This window comes from Dama dama, chromosome 30 (genome assembly GCF_033118175.1).
Source record: "Dama dama isolate Ldn47 chromosome 30, ASM3311817v1, whole genome shotgun sequence".
Taxonomy (NCBI): domain Eukaryota; kingdom Metazoa; phylum Chordata; class Mammalia; order Artiodactyla; family Cervidae; genus Dama; species Dama dama.
The window spans coordinates 78618646-78634086 of NC_083710.1; the positions used below are offsets into that span (position 1 = coordinate 78618646).

Genomic DNA, 15441 nt, shown 5'->3' on the forward strand with positions numbered 1-15441 from the left:
TCAGATGGTAGGTGGTTTGAACTTGCATTGCTTCTCGGCCTTAGTGGCACATTGGAATCACCTGGGACATTTTTTAAATGGTTGTTGCCTGAGCCCTGACCCTAGAAATTGAGATATAACTGGTCTGGAGTGCTTCTTGGGCTCTCCAGATGGCTCTGCTAGGCCAGAGTCGTCTCTCGGCCAGATGCTGTTGCCTTCTAGAACCTAGTGGAATGTGATGAAGGTGTTAGCTGAAATGTTGGCTTGCTTGCTGAATGATAAAAGCATTACAAATGAAATTTTTTTTGGTATTTTGGTACTTTGCCTGCTGTTTGGTACTTTTTAGTCTTTGGTACTTTTTTTTTTTTCAGATAAATTGTAGAACAAAAATTTTAGATCCTAAGTAACTACAAAACTATTGGGAAGAGTTGTAACAGTGATCCATCCCTGGGGTGTCGCCTTGCCAGTGGCCTTATAAAAACTCATCATGTGGCTTTGTCATGAGGAAGAGCTAACTAAGCGTGTTTAGGAAACCGAGTAGAATTTGGCAGCAGTGTTGAACAAGCAAAAATATTGACAGATCCTGTGGTTCACACGTGACTGTCTGTCCACATGAATGTCAAGACATTGGTTTTAAAGATTCTGAAAACTTAATCCATTTTTATACACACTTTGGCTTTATCTTTCTAGTCATTTGATTCAGTGCATGATTGATGAATCAAATTGCTTACTGGATAGCTTGAAAGATGTTCATTGAAGTAGTCTCTTCATGTCTTGCTTTAGATTTACATATTTAATAGAGTCGCAGAATTTTAAAACCAGAAGAGACCTTAGAGGTCACCTAGGTTAAACCTTCATTTATTGTTGAGAAACCTTGTTCTGATGAAGGTAAGAGACTTCATGTTGTCTTATAGCTATTGCATGACAAAGCTAAAACCAGAGCCTTGGCCTCTGGACTTCAGCATTTTACTCTCTGTGGCATCTTAATGTACTAGGAACTTTGGGATTCAGTATTTTTTTTTTTTTTTTACATTCTCATGTGGATTAATAATTAAAATCATGGAGACTAGGAATCTTGTAGGCTTAGGTTGTTAAGAGTCCATAGTAGGTAAGATGAACTTCTGCATTTTGTTTTGTGGGATTTTTGCAGTTTATATCCCAAATTGCTTTTCCTGTTTTGAACTTAGAAAAAGATGTCAACTTGCTATATAAAAAGTAGTCAAATGTGAGTTAAACAGAGTCACATTTGGGATCTGTGGTTTATTTGTGAAGGTGGTTTGCTCAAATGAGTTTTGTTTTCACCTCTTATTACATAGCAGTCTGATCATGCAATATGGAGGAGCGAAAGGTATGAACTTACCCAGCTTAGAATGTGAATCATCAGATGTAAATCCCAAAGCAGAACATATTCCAGTAATTATTTTGTTTTGCTTTGACCTGAAGAAGTGGCCTTTTATCTAAAGTGTTTTCAAAAGCGACTGCTCAACAGTGGTGTACCCAGTTCTATCTTGACAAGATTTTGCACTTTCAGGGCCACTGGGAAAGTTTTTCGCAGGTTTGTTTTCTACCAGCCAAGCAACTCAGTTTCCACGTCTCAGCCAGTCTTTGTGAGAGTGGCAATTTTGGTGTGGTTCACAGTGCTGACAGGAAAGGAGGGGCACAGGGGAGGGGGTAGAGTTGGTTCAAAAGCCACGTGTTCTGAAGTGCTCAGAATATTCACTTGTTGCCTCTGGGAGAGCTTGCCTGCACTGCTGGGGGAGTCAGCCTAAGCATTCTGTGAGCCAGTTCACTGAGGTGAGGTTGTCCGGGAAAGCCAACAGCCTCCACCCTCCCACCTTCCGTGCTCACTGCCTGCAGCGAGACTGGTCCCCAAGCCCTTCCCTGGCCTTTGCGATCTCCCTGTGTGGTCTGAGAAGGGCAGACACATCCATGAAGTTGAACTAAGTGCTGGAAGATCAGAGATAGGCTTGAGTAGAAACAGAATGGGCAGCAGAGATGAGAGACCTGTGAATTCTTTCAGATTTCCAAAGGGTTTCCCACGACCTGTCCACCAGTTTTTCGTAGCTAGTGGAGGGGGTTGCTTGCATCAGCAAGGAAGCCAGGTCTTCACGTCGTGGCTGCTGTGTGCAATGATGTCTTCTTAAGGCCTCGGATGGAAAACAAGCCAGATAGAGAAGCAGAAATGTTCAAGCCACTCAGGGCTACTCCATGGCCTCCCTGCATTAATATCTTTCGCTCAGTAATATTTCAAAATATGTAAATTAGAGACCTATTTGCAGTACTTTGTTGTTGTTCATTCGGGGCAAGATAAAAATGCAAGAAATTCCCACAGCATAAAGAAATGCACTTAATGAGTTCCAGAACTCAACAACCAGTTGCCCTGGCTCCTTTACCAATCATCTGTATGCCATTGACAACATTTTATTAGACAGGCATTTAATTAAGGAATGTCTGTGGGCCGGATTCTTCCCCGCATATGTGATTCATATTTGGAAACTTCTCACGGATTTATTTCACCAAGTTGTGCTGCTGTGGCCCGCACTTACAATGTGAATAATTCCCACTTGAGTCTTCAGAACTGCTTTGAAGATTCAAACCAAGCAATGTTTTTTTTTCTTCTTTTTTTAAGGCTAGGCCTGCAAAACCAAAATATAGGATGAGCCTCTTGAAATGTCCACCAAGTATATGAAACCCAGCCTCTCCACAATTGAATCAGAAACCCCACTTGCATCTTAGCTAATTGAATCAGAAACCCTACTTGCATCTTAGCTCTTGAATCAGTTTGGCTGTGTTGTCAAGCAGTTCCTAAAAGAAGAAAGAATTAAAATATTAAGATGCCACTTTAAATTTTGTTTAAACTGGTGAACATGTATATCAGCTTCCCTTTTTCACATCTTTAATCGGTGTTCCTATGTTTTTAATCAGCTTTTTCCACTAAAAATGCTCTTCCCTACTTCAGCACAGTATGTTGCCCCTGTTGAGCCGCTCTGTCGTGTCTGACTCTTTGTGACCCCCATGGACCGCGGCACACCAGGCTTCCCTGTCCTTCACTACCTCCTGGAGCTTGCTCACACTCATGTCCATTGAGTTGGTGATACCATCCAACCATCTCATCCTCTGTCACTGCCTTCCCGTCTTGCCCCCAACCTTTCCCAGCATCAGGGTCTTTTCCACTGAGTTGGCTCTTCACATCAGGAGGCCAAACTATTGGAGCTTCAGCATCAGCCCTTCCAATGAATATTCATGGGTTTGGTGCAATTGAAGGTTAGTGAGTAATTGGACCACAGGTAGGCCCAGCCTTCAATTAAGAAATGTGGGGTCCTCCTCCTCATTAGGTTTGAGTTTATTTGCTTCTTTTTTGATCACTCTTCTTTGTCTGAGTCCTTATTTTTATTAAACAGAATTTAAAGAGCTCTCTTGAGTTGCTTCCCCAAGAAAGGCTCTTTTGTTTTCCATCTTCTCCTTTGTACTCTATAAACATTCATCCTTTGAAGAGCTTAATGACTCTAAGGCTGGCCTTCCTCTAGTTTCATGGGGATGAAGCTCCAGTTGACTTTAGAAGAACAACAGGGATTTGAATAATGCAGGTCCACTTAAGCTTGAATATTTTTTCAGTAGTAAATACTACTACCCAATCCAAAGTTAGTTGAAGCTGCAGATGTGGAAGTGTAAATATATAACACAGAGGGCTGATTCCAAGTTAACATGTGAATTTTCTACTGTTCAGAGGGTCTGCACCCCTGACCCCTGCAGCATTGTCCAAGGGTCTGCTCTCTTGCTGCAGATTTTACAAATCAAACTGCAGAAGAATCTTTCAGTGCAACCTCTGCAATAGAGTAAGTTTCTTTTAACCTGGAAGAGGTGGACATTTTGAAATAAACCATTGCTAATAGCTCTCAGATGAGTTTTACAGTCAGCCATGTTAGCCAAGCTCATAAGAATCTATGGAAAGAAAGGTACTAGTGGATGAACTTCTATAAGAAGGAAGTGATAAAGAACTTGACTCTGGCGACATTTAAAGAATTCACTGGTGCTGTGTTTTCCTTGTCAGTCTAATTCCATCTGTTTCTGTTTAGTTAAGTGAAATGTAATACAGGGAAATCGGGTCTCTAGTGTACACCGTGTATACCTCTAATGCCGCTTGCTGGTTTTTAAATTGAAGCCATGACTTTTGGATCAAAATAAGCATGCCAGTTAATGTGGCAGCCTTTTTAAAAATAAAAAAATAATCATCATTATGAAAAGCAAAAATACCCATGATGATTTGGCCTAGTATTGTAGACATCAAAGATCAAAAGTGGCCTGATTTCCACCTGTTTGGACACATACTTGGAAAAGGACTATTACTGTTTCCTGGGGAATGTAGGGATTTTGAGTATTTCCTCTATGAATGAAAGTTGCAAATGCTGATTTATATGTCGTAGCTATATCTGAGAGGAGTTGAGTCTTGTGGAAACAAAAAAGGTCTTGCTTCATAAAATTCACCACACATCACTTCGGAAAACATAGACGAAACCTCCAGCATGGGGAACTTTTTTTTTTCTTGTCTAATGAAAGCAGTTAAAACCCTGGTGGAACCTGGTGTAGAAGGAGAAAATCTTCTTTTCCTAAAAGCTTTAAAAATCAAAGAGACCCTGATTTGTTCAGGATCATTTCCGTGTGGATGGACTAAACAATGCAGACATCACAGCTTAGCCTTGCAAACAGTCTTTGGCAGCCTTCTTGGCCTCTGGTATTTGGTTATAACTTCCAGTAGAAGACAGCTCCTTGGCATCTTGGTGTGGGTGCTAGATCAGGTTACCCTGATATGTCTTGGAGTGGTTTTATATTTGAAAGTAGGGAGGATTAAAATCTCATAGCAGTTGACATGGGTTATCTGATCTAAGGGTGTAGCTGAGAGCCGGTGTGGAAGGTTAGCTAGCTCCTAGGCAGATACTGTTGACGTATCCATGGAAATGGTCCTAGGAATTGCGTGAGCTTGCTGCTAGGGGCCAAGTGCAAAGACTTCAGGCTATTGAAGAGTAGTAGTTAGAAACCACTGCCGAATGCAACGTAAACCAAGAATAGTAAGGAGAGAGCGAGGATCAGTGTGTGTGTGTGATGTGTGTGTGTATGTGGTAAAAAAGCATCGAACGGGAATTAACTACATTTGAGTAAGAGGTAGAGGTGTTAGTTTGAGAGTTTGGAAGCAATGCTTCCGCTTTATTATAAATTGGGGTGGTTGACTGCCTCTCAAATAGGAAACAGTAGAGGGGTCATTTTGGAACCTGTGATGGACCTGTTATCTTCACACATGACCTTTCTGGCTCATGAAACTGGGCCAGCAGTTGTTTTTTCCTGGGCCTGGAAGTTCCTTTGTAAGAAAGCATTTGTCACTCTGACTGCCGTGGTTTCTAGAAAGACCAAAGATAGGCCTTCCCTAGGTGAGGACACACCCCTGCTGCCATCGACACTCACACCCGAATGGCCAGTGGATTCAGTCCCTTGCCCTCACCTCCTTTGTGCCTGGAAAGTTGCCATGAAAACCTAACTAACCCCATCTCACAAGCTTGGCCTTTATTATTAACCCAGTTCCCTTCTGTTCTCTCTGTGTGTGTATTTAATATTTTATTAAAAATTTCTAATATGCTAAATTAATTTTACAATAGACAAGGCTGGGGACTTCATTCTCATTTTTGTCATTTGTTTAATCGAGTTGAGAAAACATTTTTCTGTCATGCCATGGTATGCCCTGGATGGTCAGCATGTACCTACCTAAACAAAAGCTTTTTTTTTTCCCCCGCAACGTTCTGTCTTTATCCTCAAAGCATGTACCTTCTGTTCCCTGCATTGTTGGAGCACTGTCTGACATCTTTTTTTTTTTTTTTACATGACTGAATACCAATTTGTACTTGGAATACCTGTTTCTTCTAGAATACAGTGATCCTGCTCACTAAGCAAGTTTACCACAGAGACATCCTGAGCGGTCTTGCTCGGTGGTACTGTATTTCACTAAAGGTGGGGAAATAGAAGGTGGACAGAACGGACTTTGTTTTCCTGACTTCATCTTCTCCAGGCCTGCATTTCAAACTGTGTGGGGCTGGGGGTGGCCTTTGGAAGTGAGCAGGATCTCTGTGGGGGCGGGGGGGCACGGCAGGGCTCATGGAAACAGAGAGCATCTGTGAAGGAGCTTACATAAGGGCGCTCGGACAGCTAGCCAAAAGCTTGGCTTCCTATCGTTCCATGGGCGCATCTATTCCAGTAGGCTTCCCAGGTGGTGATAGTGGTAAAGAATCCGCCTGCAGTGCAGGAGACTCGAGACATGGGTTCGATCCCTGGGTCTGGAAGATCCCTTGGAGGAGGAAATGGCAACCACTCCAGTATTCTTGCCTGGAAAAGAATCTCATGGACAGAGGAGCCTGGTGGACCACAACCCGTGGGGTCGCAGAGAGTCAAACACAACTGAGCATCTAAGCACCCACGCACATCTCTGTTCCAGAGGGAACAGCAAACTTGATATAGCTTATAAGAGTTTAGCTGTGTGTTTTGTTAAGGAGTCGGGCAGGTAGAAATGCAGAGAGAACTTTATCTGGCTCTGCCCTAGCTGGCGCCTTGTGGCCAATGAGCTGTTTGCGTCATGGTTTGCTGTCTCCCCAGAATGCAGGCTCTCACAGATACTGTCTGGTTCCATCCTCTCGCCACGGCTGAGCACAGTTCCTCACTAAAGCATGGATTTATTCCTCGGGGATGGTAGCCGGTTTCTCCAGTAGCAGTGAGCTCGCTGATTCCTTAGGCAGGGAAGGCCAAACTCATGTCACGGTGTATGCACGGGATTCATAGCTCTTGTCAGTCTCAACCGAAAGAGGGTTGTACTTGACCTAACAGGTATCTTGCTGTAAAAACTGTCAATTGTAACTGTTCTTTCCTACTGATGGCCGAAGCTTTGTTCTAAGTACAAGATGGTGTTTTTCACTGGTTCAAAGCACCGTGTACTCCAACCCAGACACTGCGACCCCCACCACCGCCACATTCTCCCATTAGCAGCATTCCTCTTTATTTTTCTGCAACTTGCATCACTGTTATTTTTCTGAATTGCTTCATGATGAACAGTAACTCTGATGTTTGGCTGCTTGTAAAACTTTTCTTCAAGGAACTTGGTCTAAGAAGCATGTACATTTCCCACAACAACCTAAGCTGTCAAGAAGAAGGCCACCCTGCTATGATTGGTAATCCTGTAATCTGGTTTTTCTTATGGAGTCTTGTAATTTCAATGAAATACTGTCAGCCCTTTTTTATCCCCCTCACATATTCCATTGGGGTGGGATCCAGCTTTGTTATCAGACTAGAATGAATCATGCTTGTTCTGGAAACTAGCCAGAATATAATACTGACTTTTTTTTTTTTTTTTTGAAAACTGGCTTTCAAATGCAGCCGTCTCCAGAGAGAGTTTGTCTTCTCTTTTAGAGGGAGATTGTGGATTTAGAAAGAGCCTTTTTAAAAATAAATGAAAACCTGCATCTGTAATGTATTTTCTACATGTGCCTTTGAAGCACGTTGTGGGTACATAGAGATGCAACCTCCTATATTTTAGAACCAAGTAACAGAAGACAAGTAATGATGGACGGATGACATTTAGAAGCTTGCCAAATGTGTAACTCGGGGGGAAATACTGAGGAACCTGCATGGATTTTTTTTTAATCATTATACTCTCTAAATTTTGGAAAGAGGACTTGCGAAAGCCATCAATGGTCTTGTTCTCATCAAGATGCTCAATCTCAGACATTTTTGTATTTCACAAACCTGTGGATTACTGTTTTTAAAGTTGACAGGTTTTCTGATTCGCTCCTTAACAGAAAAAATAACACTTATCTAATTAAAAGCGAGGATTCCCAATTTACTGGCTAATTTAAAACAGGACAGGTACAACTAGGTGTTCAAAATGCCATTTTTTATGACTTGAAAAACAGAAAATTCTCTTTTCCCAGGCTTGTGTGAGTTGGCTCTTAAGCCTTTAATAGAGTTATTAAAGACGGTCATCTGGCAGCTTGTGCCTTGTCCCAGTAGGGGAAGGAGGGTACGAGTTTGGCTTGTTGATCATAAACTATGTTCCTGCTGTTTATGTGCCCCTCCCGGAGAGTTGATGGAGAGACGCTCCAGTGTGGGTGAGGCTGCAAACCCAGCTTCCCCGTGCAGCCAGAGAGAAGAATTACGAATGTATTTTACATTAAAGTGATAAGCCATTTTCCAGGCTGGGTGATAAACTGGAATCCATAAATATCACAGTGCTAATTTGAAGTTCCATAATTGTCCATGCCATGAGAATGTGTACATGTAAAAGGATTTTTGAAAGCAATTACCAGAAATGCCTTCCTCAAGAGTAACGTTGGTGAAGGTGTGTTTAGTCCTTGGGAGTGACATAAATTCATCCCACTGGATATAGCTGAAGGGTAGGGGCAGGGTGTCAGGAAGTTATCTGGTACAGGTGAAGGACCTGAAGGTTATAAGCCAGAAATATAACTGAATGCTAAAAACATGCAGGGCGATTTCTAAAAATAAGAAAAAAAATTTTTTTTTAAATCAAAAGCTTCCAGATTTTCGAGGTATAACTGATCCTTTTCTAATCTCTTCATACTTCTTTCTACCCATTGCCTTAATAACCAGGTGCTTTTCTTAGATGACACCCCCCACCCCCCTGTTATTTACCTAGAGCCCCTGGCTAAAAGAAGTTCCTTTGTGTCAGTGAAGGAGATGTATAACATTGTGTCAAGGAGGAAAATGATACAATTCCCTGGCATTAATATGTTCACAGGGCAGGTAGCAGTGAATGCCAGTGTCCTCTTCTCCTCAGCGTGCAGGGCCGTGCCTTCAAGGCACGTGACAGACTGTGATGAGAGCAGGCTTTATGAAGCTGCAGAAATCTGGCAAACTCATTTTATCTAACACCACCATGTTTGCTTGCTTTTTTTTTTTTTTTTTTTTAATAAGATGGACTACTTCAGTGAAAATTGGTTACATGTAGCTCTGATAATGGTGACCTCAGACATTGACGTTGGGTCCCAGCTCCTCACACTGGACCAAGGGCAGGCCCCTTGTGGGCATGAGCTTGTACAGACCCTTGCCACACACTGGCTCATAGTTGAAAGAGAATTTTAATTACTCATCAGGCTGCCAAATTCTACTAATTACTCCCGTCTACATATTCCACTGGCTGCTGAATGGTAAATGAGCCTACCTGCTTGTGTTTGCAACCCTGTCATCCTTGAATTTGCAAAGCCTTGAGGAGTTTCTCTTGCAAGAGGAGGAAAGAGGCTTTTCTCCATGGATGTGGCTCAGATTGGTAAAATCCAGCTTCAGAATTTTGGATCCTTCCCCTCCTTAGCATTGCTGATAGATTTCTAGACCAGGCTGCGTGGTATTTATTGATTTATTGGTCTTATTGTTTAAATACAGTATCGCCTTGGCTTTCTTGGGCCCCACGAGCAGACACAAAGCCAGTTGAGGTAACCCCTCTGGAAATGGACTTGAGCTACCATAATTTGGTCCTTCTCCAGAGTTGTGTATTGCACGTGTAATGTGGGTGACACGTACATCTTTAGGCCACACGATAAGTGAGAACGTAGCTGAACCCAGAGCTCTAGGACTCTAGAACTCCCCGACTCTACTAGGAACGTGGTTGCCAGCAGGTTCACTCTCGGCACCCCACTTTCTGATTCCTGTCTCCAGTGTGGTCCAGTGGGGAGTCTTCTAGATGGCTGTCTTCTCTGCCATGGCAGCATGGCACCTCTCCAAGAGCCCTCGTCTATTAGATCGTCCTTCTGGCCCACTGGCCCGCTTCTACCCAACTGGAGCGTCCCTGGGGGAATTCACAAGGGCAAGAACAGCTTTCGACCTTGGAGGGTGGACGTGGTTGCACTCGAGTGTGTTCACCCTTATTCTCCCCCTCGCGATGTGGCAGCCGATTTTTGATCTGCTGCTGGATACGGTCCAAGGCTTCCTTGGTACTCTCTCCCCACCCACGCTCCTCATCCACGCTAGCCTTCTAACCGCTTTTTGTTCTTGGCTCCAACTCTTTCAATGACGAGGCAAGTGCTTTTTCTGTCCGCGTCACTGCAGATTCAAGGCCCAGCACGGTCTCCCTTAAACGGCCTCACCTGGTCTCACACACAGTGTGAGAACTGAAGGTAAGCCCCCACATTGTGCCAGATGATGGTGGACAAATAAAAAATGACTCTCCAGCAGCAACTCACAAATGCATGAAACGTTTTGATCTCCAGACTGCCAGAATTTCTCTTTTTCTAATTCCTCTTTGTAGTGATGACAGTTTTCTTTTTGTGATTCTTTTTTTTTTTCTCTTAAGAGAAGAGCATAGTACCTTGAATCAATTGCAGTTATGATTGTTGTCACTATTTCTATTTGACAAGTTCAAATTCTTTTGAAATTATTGTATTCAGTTGTGCACTAGTGTCAATAAAATTGACATTTGTGAAGCAATTTCTGGCCTTTTTCTCCGGGTTTTCCTGGGTCTGGTGGTGTGAGAGGGGCGATTGGGTCTTTGTCTAACATCAGGACTTTGTTATAATGATGTTTATGAAAATGCAAGGCATTGAAATGGAGGGTTTTTTTTTTTCTTTTTAATGCAAACTTCTGGAATCTGACTTTTCCTGACATTTTCTAATCTTGTTCTTAGTCAGTGGGCAGGATGTCTGCTTTCTGTTGTTTGTGGGCGTGGTGGCTTTTATCCCCGTGTGTAGGGGACACAGCAAGCTGGGCGACCTGAGACTGGGTGGGGTCTGGGGGGGTTTCTGCATGGTTCCTTCATACTGGGGTCACGTTCACGACCCGACTCCAGCAGCTCCATTCAAGGCGGACCTATCTTGTAATGTCCAAGCAAATCTGAATGCATCCAGAGAGACAGGATAGAGGTGAAAAAACTGGGGGAATTCCCAGAAAACGGCCCTTCACCTCTCTCTCCAAGCTCCTTGATACTGGGCTGAGTAGCCGCAACCATGAAACTGGATGCTGGAAAATAGAGAAAGCATTTACGTAGTTTTTCTCTATGATGGTAACTGACAGGGCTGCAGACTACTTAAACTATGTTCATCCTAATCCTAGTTTCTGTAAGTCTGCATAAGCATTACAGATCTGTTAGGCTGAAACATTTGAGTTTAGAAGTAGATTTTGAAACATCCCACTTAGTTTCAATAGGTTGAGGTATTGGTATTTGCAAAATTCTGTTGGCAAAGAGCTTTCATGTGCATGTCATCTCATCTGGTTGACTCATAATGGGTAATTATACATTTTCCTATGATTTACTCTGGTATCATTTTCAGAGGAATAACTAATTGCCTGTCATTTTTTGACTCAAAAGGGGGAATTGTGATAATGTGATAACCTCCAGCTTTGCATTTTTAAATGATCACCTTTGCTATAATTGTGATACTAGTGTTTCTGTCCCAAACAGTGAGAGAGACATGGAGTGCCATCACCAGGTATAACCAGCTTGCTTCTGTTCTTCGTAGAATGGGGAGGTAGCTGCTTTCCCTTTCTTTAGCTGTGACCCATTGTTCCAAGACGTAGTCTGTCCTGGGTGTCCCAAGTCCTTTAGTCTTCTATTAGAATAGCGCTATTTTCTAATCATTTTCCACATCTCCTTGCGATATAGACCCTGTGTCTTTCTCGAGTAATTCTTAAGACATTAAGGAAGTAGTTAGGAAATGAAGATGCTGTTTGCAGATACACAATGCTTTTAAAACTATTGTAATTATGCTCTAAGCAGAATTCTCCAGCTTATTATTAATGACGTAACTGTGATTCCACTGAATGGTATCATGAGGATGAAGGCTGCTGCAACTTAGGGGAAAAAAACTAGAAAGTGATGGAGGGCATTTTAAGTGTGCCATATAGTAATATAGTAGTCTAAGCTTCTAATGGTTTGAAAAGGTGAAAATTGTAAGTGGAGACTGGGTCTCAGAAGGAATTTTTTTTTTTTTTCCTTTAATACTTCTCATCCCCAAACAGGCTCCCTGACTGGCAGCCCTCACCTTTCAGAGCTGTCCATCAACTCTCAGGGAGGAACTGCGCCCACCAATGCCATCCTGTCGCCCAACCTGAGCCCTGACACCAAGCAGGCATCCCCCTTGGTCAGCCCCCTGCTGAACGACCAGGCAGGCCCGCGGGCCGAGGACGAGGACGACGGCCGGAGGAAGGTATGAGGGCGGGCAGGCGCTCACCGGCTGATTTTTTGTTTTTTTTTTTTTTTTTTTTTTTAATTCCAGTAATTTGCTGAGTGGTAAAGAATCCACCTGCTAATGCAAGAGACACGAGTTTGATCCCGGGTTTGGGAAGATCCCTTGGAGAAGGAAATAGCAACCCACCCTAGTATACTTGGCCTGGGAAATCCCATGGACAGAGGAGCCCGGCAGACTACAGTCCATGGAGTTGCAGAGTTGGACACAACTTCGTGACAGAATAACAGCGATAAAGTAGAATCATGCAGTGTCTGTGCCTTTGTGACTGGCTTATTTCCTTGAGCATCACATCGAGGCTGATGCATGTTGTAGCCTGCATCAGAATTTCCTTCTTTTTTAAGGCTGACTGGTAGTCCACTGTCTGGAAGTACCACATTTTGTGTATCCATCCACCCATTGATGGACAGTTGTTTCCTCCATGTGGCTCTTTTGCCTAATGTTCTGGGAACACAGGTGCACAAGTATCTGGTCTCATCTCTGCTTCACGTGTATTTCCCAGAGGTGGAATGGGGTAGATTCCTGTAAGAAGTAAGCAGGATGGTCAACAACAGGAGATTGGTTTCCTTTTACTGACTGGTCAAAGAGAAGCAAAACCAATGGTAGACCGATCTAGGGCAGTGCCACCTGCCCACCTAACAGAAGGACTCTGCCTCCTGTCACCCTGGCCCTTTAGATCAGCCACTTACGTGTTCCCAGGAGCAACGTAACTTCTGCTTCCTAAAAACCAGTACAACCAGCCCACGATGCCCAGGACAAAGGCTGCTCTGGTTTCTTTTCCATTCATTTCCTTGAAGACTGCGTCACTCTGATACTATCCTAATTAATTAGATTTTCAGGCGCCCAGTTTTGAATGAACAGTCTTCAGTGGTAACTGACACACTCACTTGAGTTCTTTCACTGCCAGTAGGATTTAGTTGGAAGGAAACATTCCTAGACAATTTTCTCATCATAGAAACCCGTTCTTTATTCTAGTGCCTCTTGCACAAAAAGGAGAATAAGTAAGAGTTTATTTAGCCTTGCTACCAACCAACCAAAGAGCGTAAGTTAGCAATGCGTCACTTTAGTTAGGGCTTTCTTATAACTAGGACATTCTTAGAAACCGAGCCTCAAATTATTTTGTCTTTTTTTCTTTTTATGAATTTTTGCAGAGATTCCCAACTGACAAAGCATACTTCATCGCTAAAGAAGTCTCCACCACTGAGAGAACGTATCTGAAGGATCTTGAAGTCATCACTTCGGTATGTGTAGAATTTCCCCTAAAGTGTTAAATTACATAATTTATCTTGACTAATACTCAGCTTTAGGAGACAAGCTGGATCTAATTAAATATCGGGTTCTCCAACTCCAGTTAAAAGGATTTTAGTCCTGAGTTGTAGAAATTAGGCAGTAATGGTATGTTTAATTTGGAATATGCCCTAAAAAGGTTTTATAATTGTGATTTTTTAACTGCAGAGGAAGGAAGTTTCTAAAGTGGAGAAATTTAATATTAAATGTTTCACTGCCTGCACCGAGGCAGAACTTTGTGTTTTGCCTCATATTTTTGCTTGAGAGAGACCTCAGAGGTGAAAGGGAAACCTCGTTTTATCTCTGATAATAAATTGAGCCATGTCAGCAAAATCTGCCTCAAAGACTGCCTTTTATCATTTTAATCCGTCTTGTTCAGTCTTAAATTCAAAGCGTGGTGGCAGATGTCTTTATGACCCTGGATTCTGGACAGGAGCTAGCCAACTGCAGGTCAGTTGGAATGGTCTGGCGTCTGCCTCTAGAGCAGGCGCTCAGCAGTCCTCGTGGGGCCCAGCCCAGCCTCAGCTCGGTGAGATGAGTGGGGTGTGTGTGTGCAGGCAGAGGCATCACCTCTTTGGTTCAGCCGCCTTCCCGCTCAGCGTTTCAACAAAGGAAGAACGATGGAAGTGTCTTCAGGACTGAACTGAGGGCGTGCGGGGGCATAAATCAGGGGTGACCCAGGGAGTTGGCCATAATGGAAATTTTGATTTGAGTAGCTGCTCGCTTCAGAGATTTGTCCTGGCTTCAACAGTACTTGGTAACAAGTTTCAGGAAGCGGTAATGCAGAGATGGTTCTTCTTACTCCATCTAATGAAAGGAGGGAAAACAGAAAAGCCTCAAAGCCCTTGACACTCTTGAAATCCTATGGATGCGGCAGGAGAGCCCTTATGTCTCCAAGCGTGGTGGGCTGTACCTCCAAAGAGCTGCAGACCTCAGTTCTTCACCTCTAAACGCCTCTAAATGTGCCCTCTTTTTTTATTCCCAGTGGTTTCAGAGCACAGTGAGCAAAGAGGACTCCATGCCCGAAACCTTGAAAAGTCTCATATTCCCGAATTTTGAACCTTTGCACAAATTTCATACAAATTTTCTCAAGGAAATTGAGCAACGACTCGCTCTGTGGTGAGTACAATTCTGGGTGAGCGTTCTGCCTCACCACCACCACCCTCCTCTTCTTTCTCTGCTTCTCATTTTATTTTTATGTTGTTCCTTATAAGCAGTAGCTATGAGCAAAGATAAAGCAAGAAGCTGGCTTCAGACAAGCCAAGCCTGCAGTGATTTCCTAGTAAATCTATACGTGTTAGATCTCATCCCCAATTTTTTTTTCCCCTTTGGCTTACAGTTCTTCAAAATGCATATTTTCTGACAATAATGAAATGAATCCCACAGAATATAGTAATGTCTTCTGGAAGGTTGATGACGATTATATAGAGGCAGAAGAGGAACTTTTAGGGTGTTGGTAATATTTTACTGGTGCTTGCTTCGTAGTCATTTAAGTATCATCTGTCTCATGCTGTTCTCAGTATTATATTTCACAGTTTTTATAAAGAGTGCTTTGAAAAACAGACCCCATAGGGGCTTCCCTGGCAGTCTTTTAGTTAAGACTCCACACTTCTACTGCAGGGGGCAAGAGTCTGATCCTAGTTGGGGAACTAAGATCCCACCTGCTGTGTGGTATGACCCCCAAAAAATAAAATAGAACCCCATACCCCACACATGCTTACATTTTTACCTTGATCCCCACTACTAAGAATTTATCTTAAGGATGCATTCTAATATGTGAAATGACAAATGGCAATGATATCCATGACAGAATTAAAAGATTGGAACTGACCTAAATACTCAGGAGGAGCAGGCTGGATGAAAATATTAAGTCTGTTTTATTAAATATCATATATTAATCTGTGGATGCAAAACATCAGGAGAAATCATCTATACTATAGAATGCAAAGTC

General features: G+C 42.9%; 1 protein-coding gene across 3 annotated transcripts in view; it reads left to right on the forward strand.

Annotated features, from left to right (window-relative positions):
- Nucleotides 1–15441, forward strand: part of FARP1 (FERM, ARH/RhoGEF and pleckstrin domain protein 1) — a 303524-nt gene that overhangs the window by 250938 nt on the left and 37145 nt on the right. For all 3 annotated transcript variants that reach the window (XM_061133571.1, XM_061133572.1, XM_061133573.1), the window contains exons 14-16: nucleotides 11977–12164; nucleotides 13355–13444; nucleotides 14476–14609. In XM_061133571.1, the coding sequence (XP_060989554.1) occupies nucleotides 11977–12164; nucleotides 13355–13444; nucleotides 14476–14609 (412 nt within the window). The remainder of the gene's footprint in view (nucleotides 1–11976; nucleotides 12165–13354; nucleotides 13445–14475; nucleotides 14610–15441) is intronic.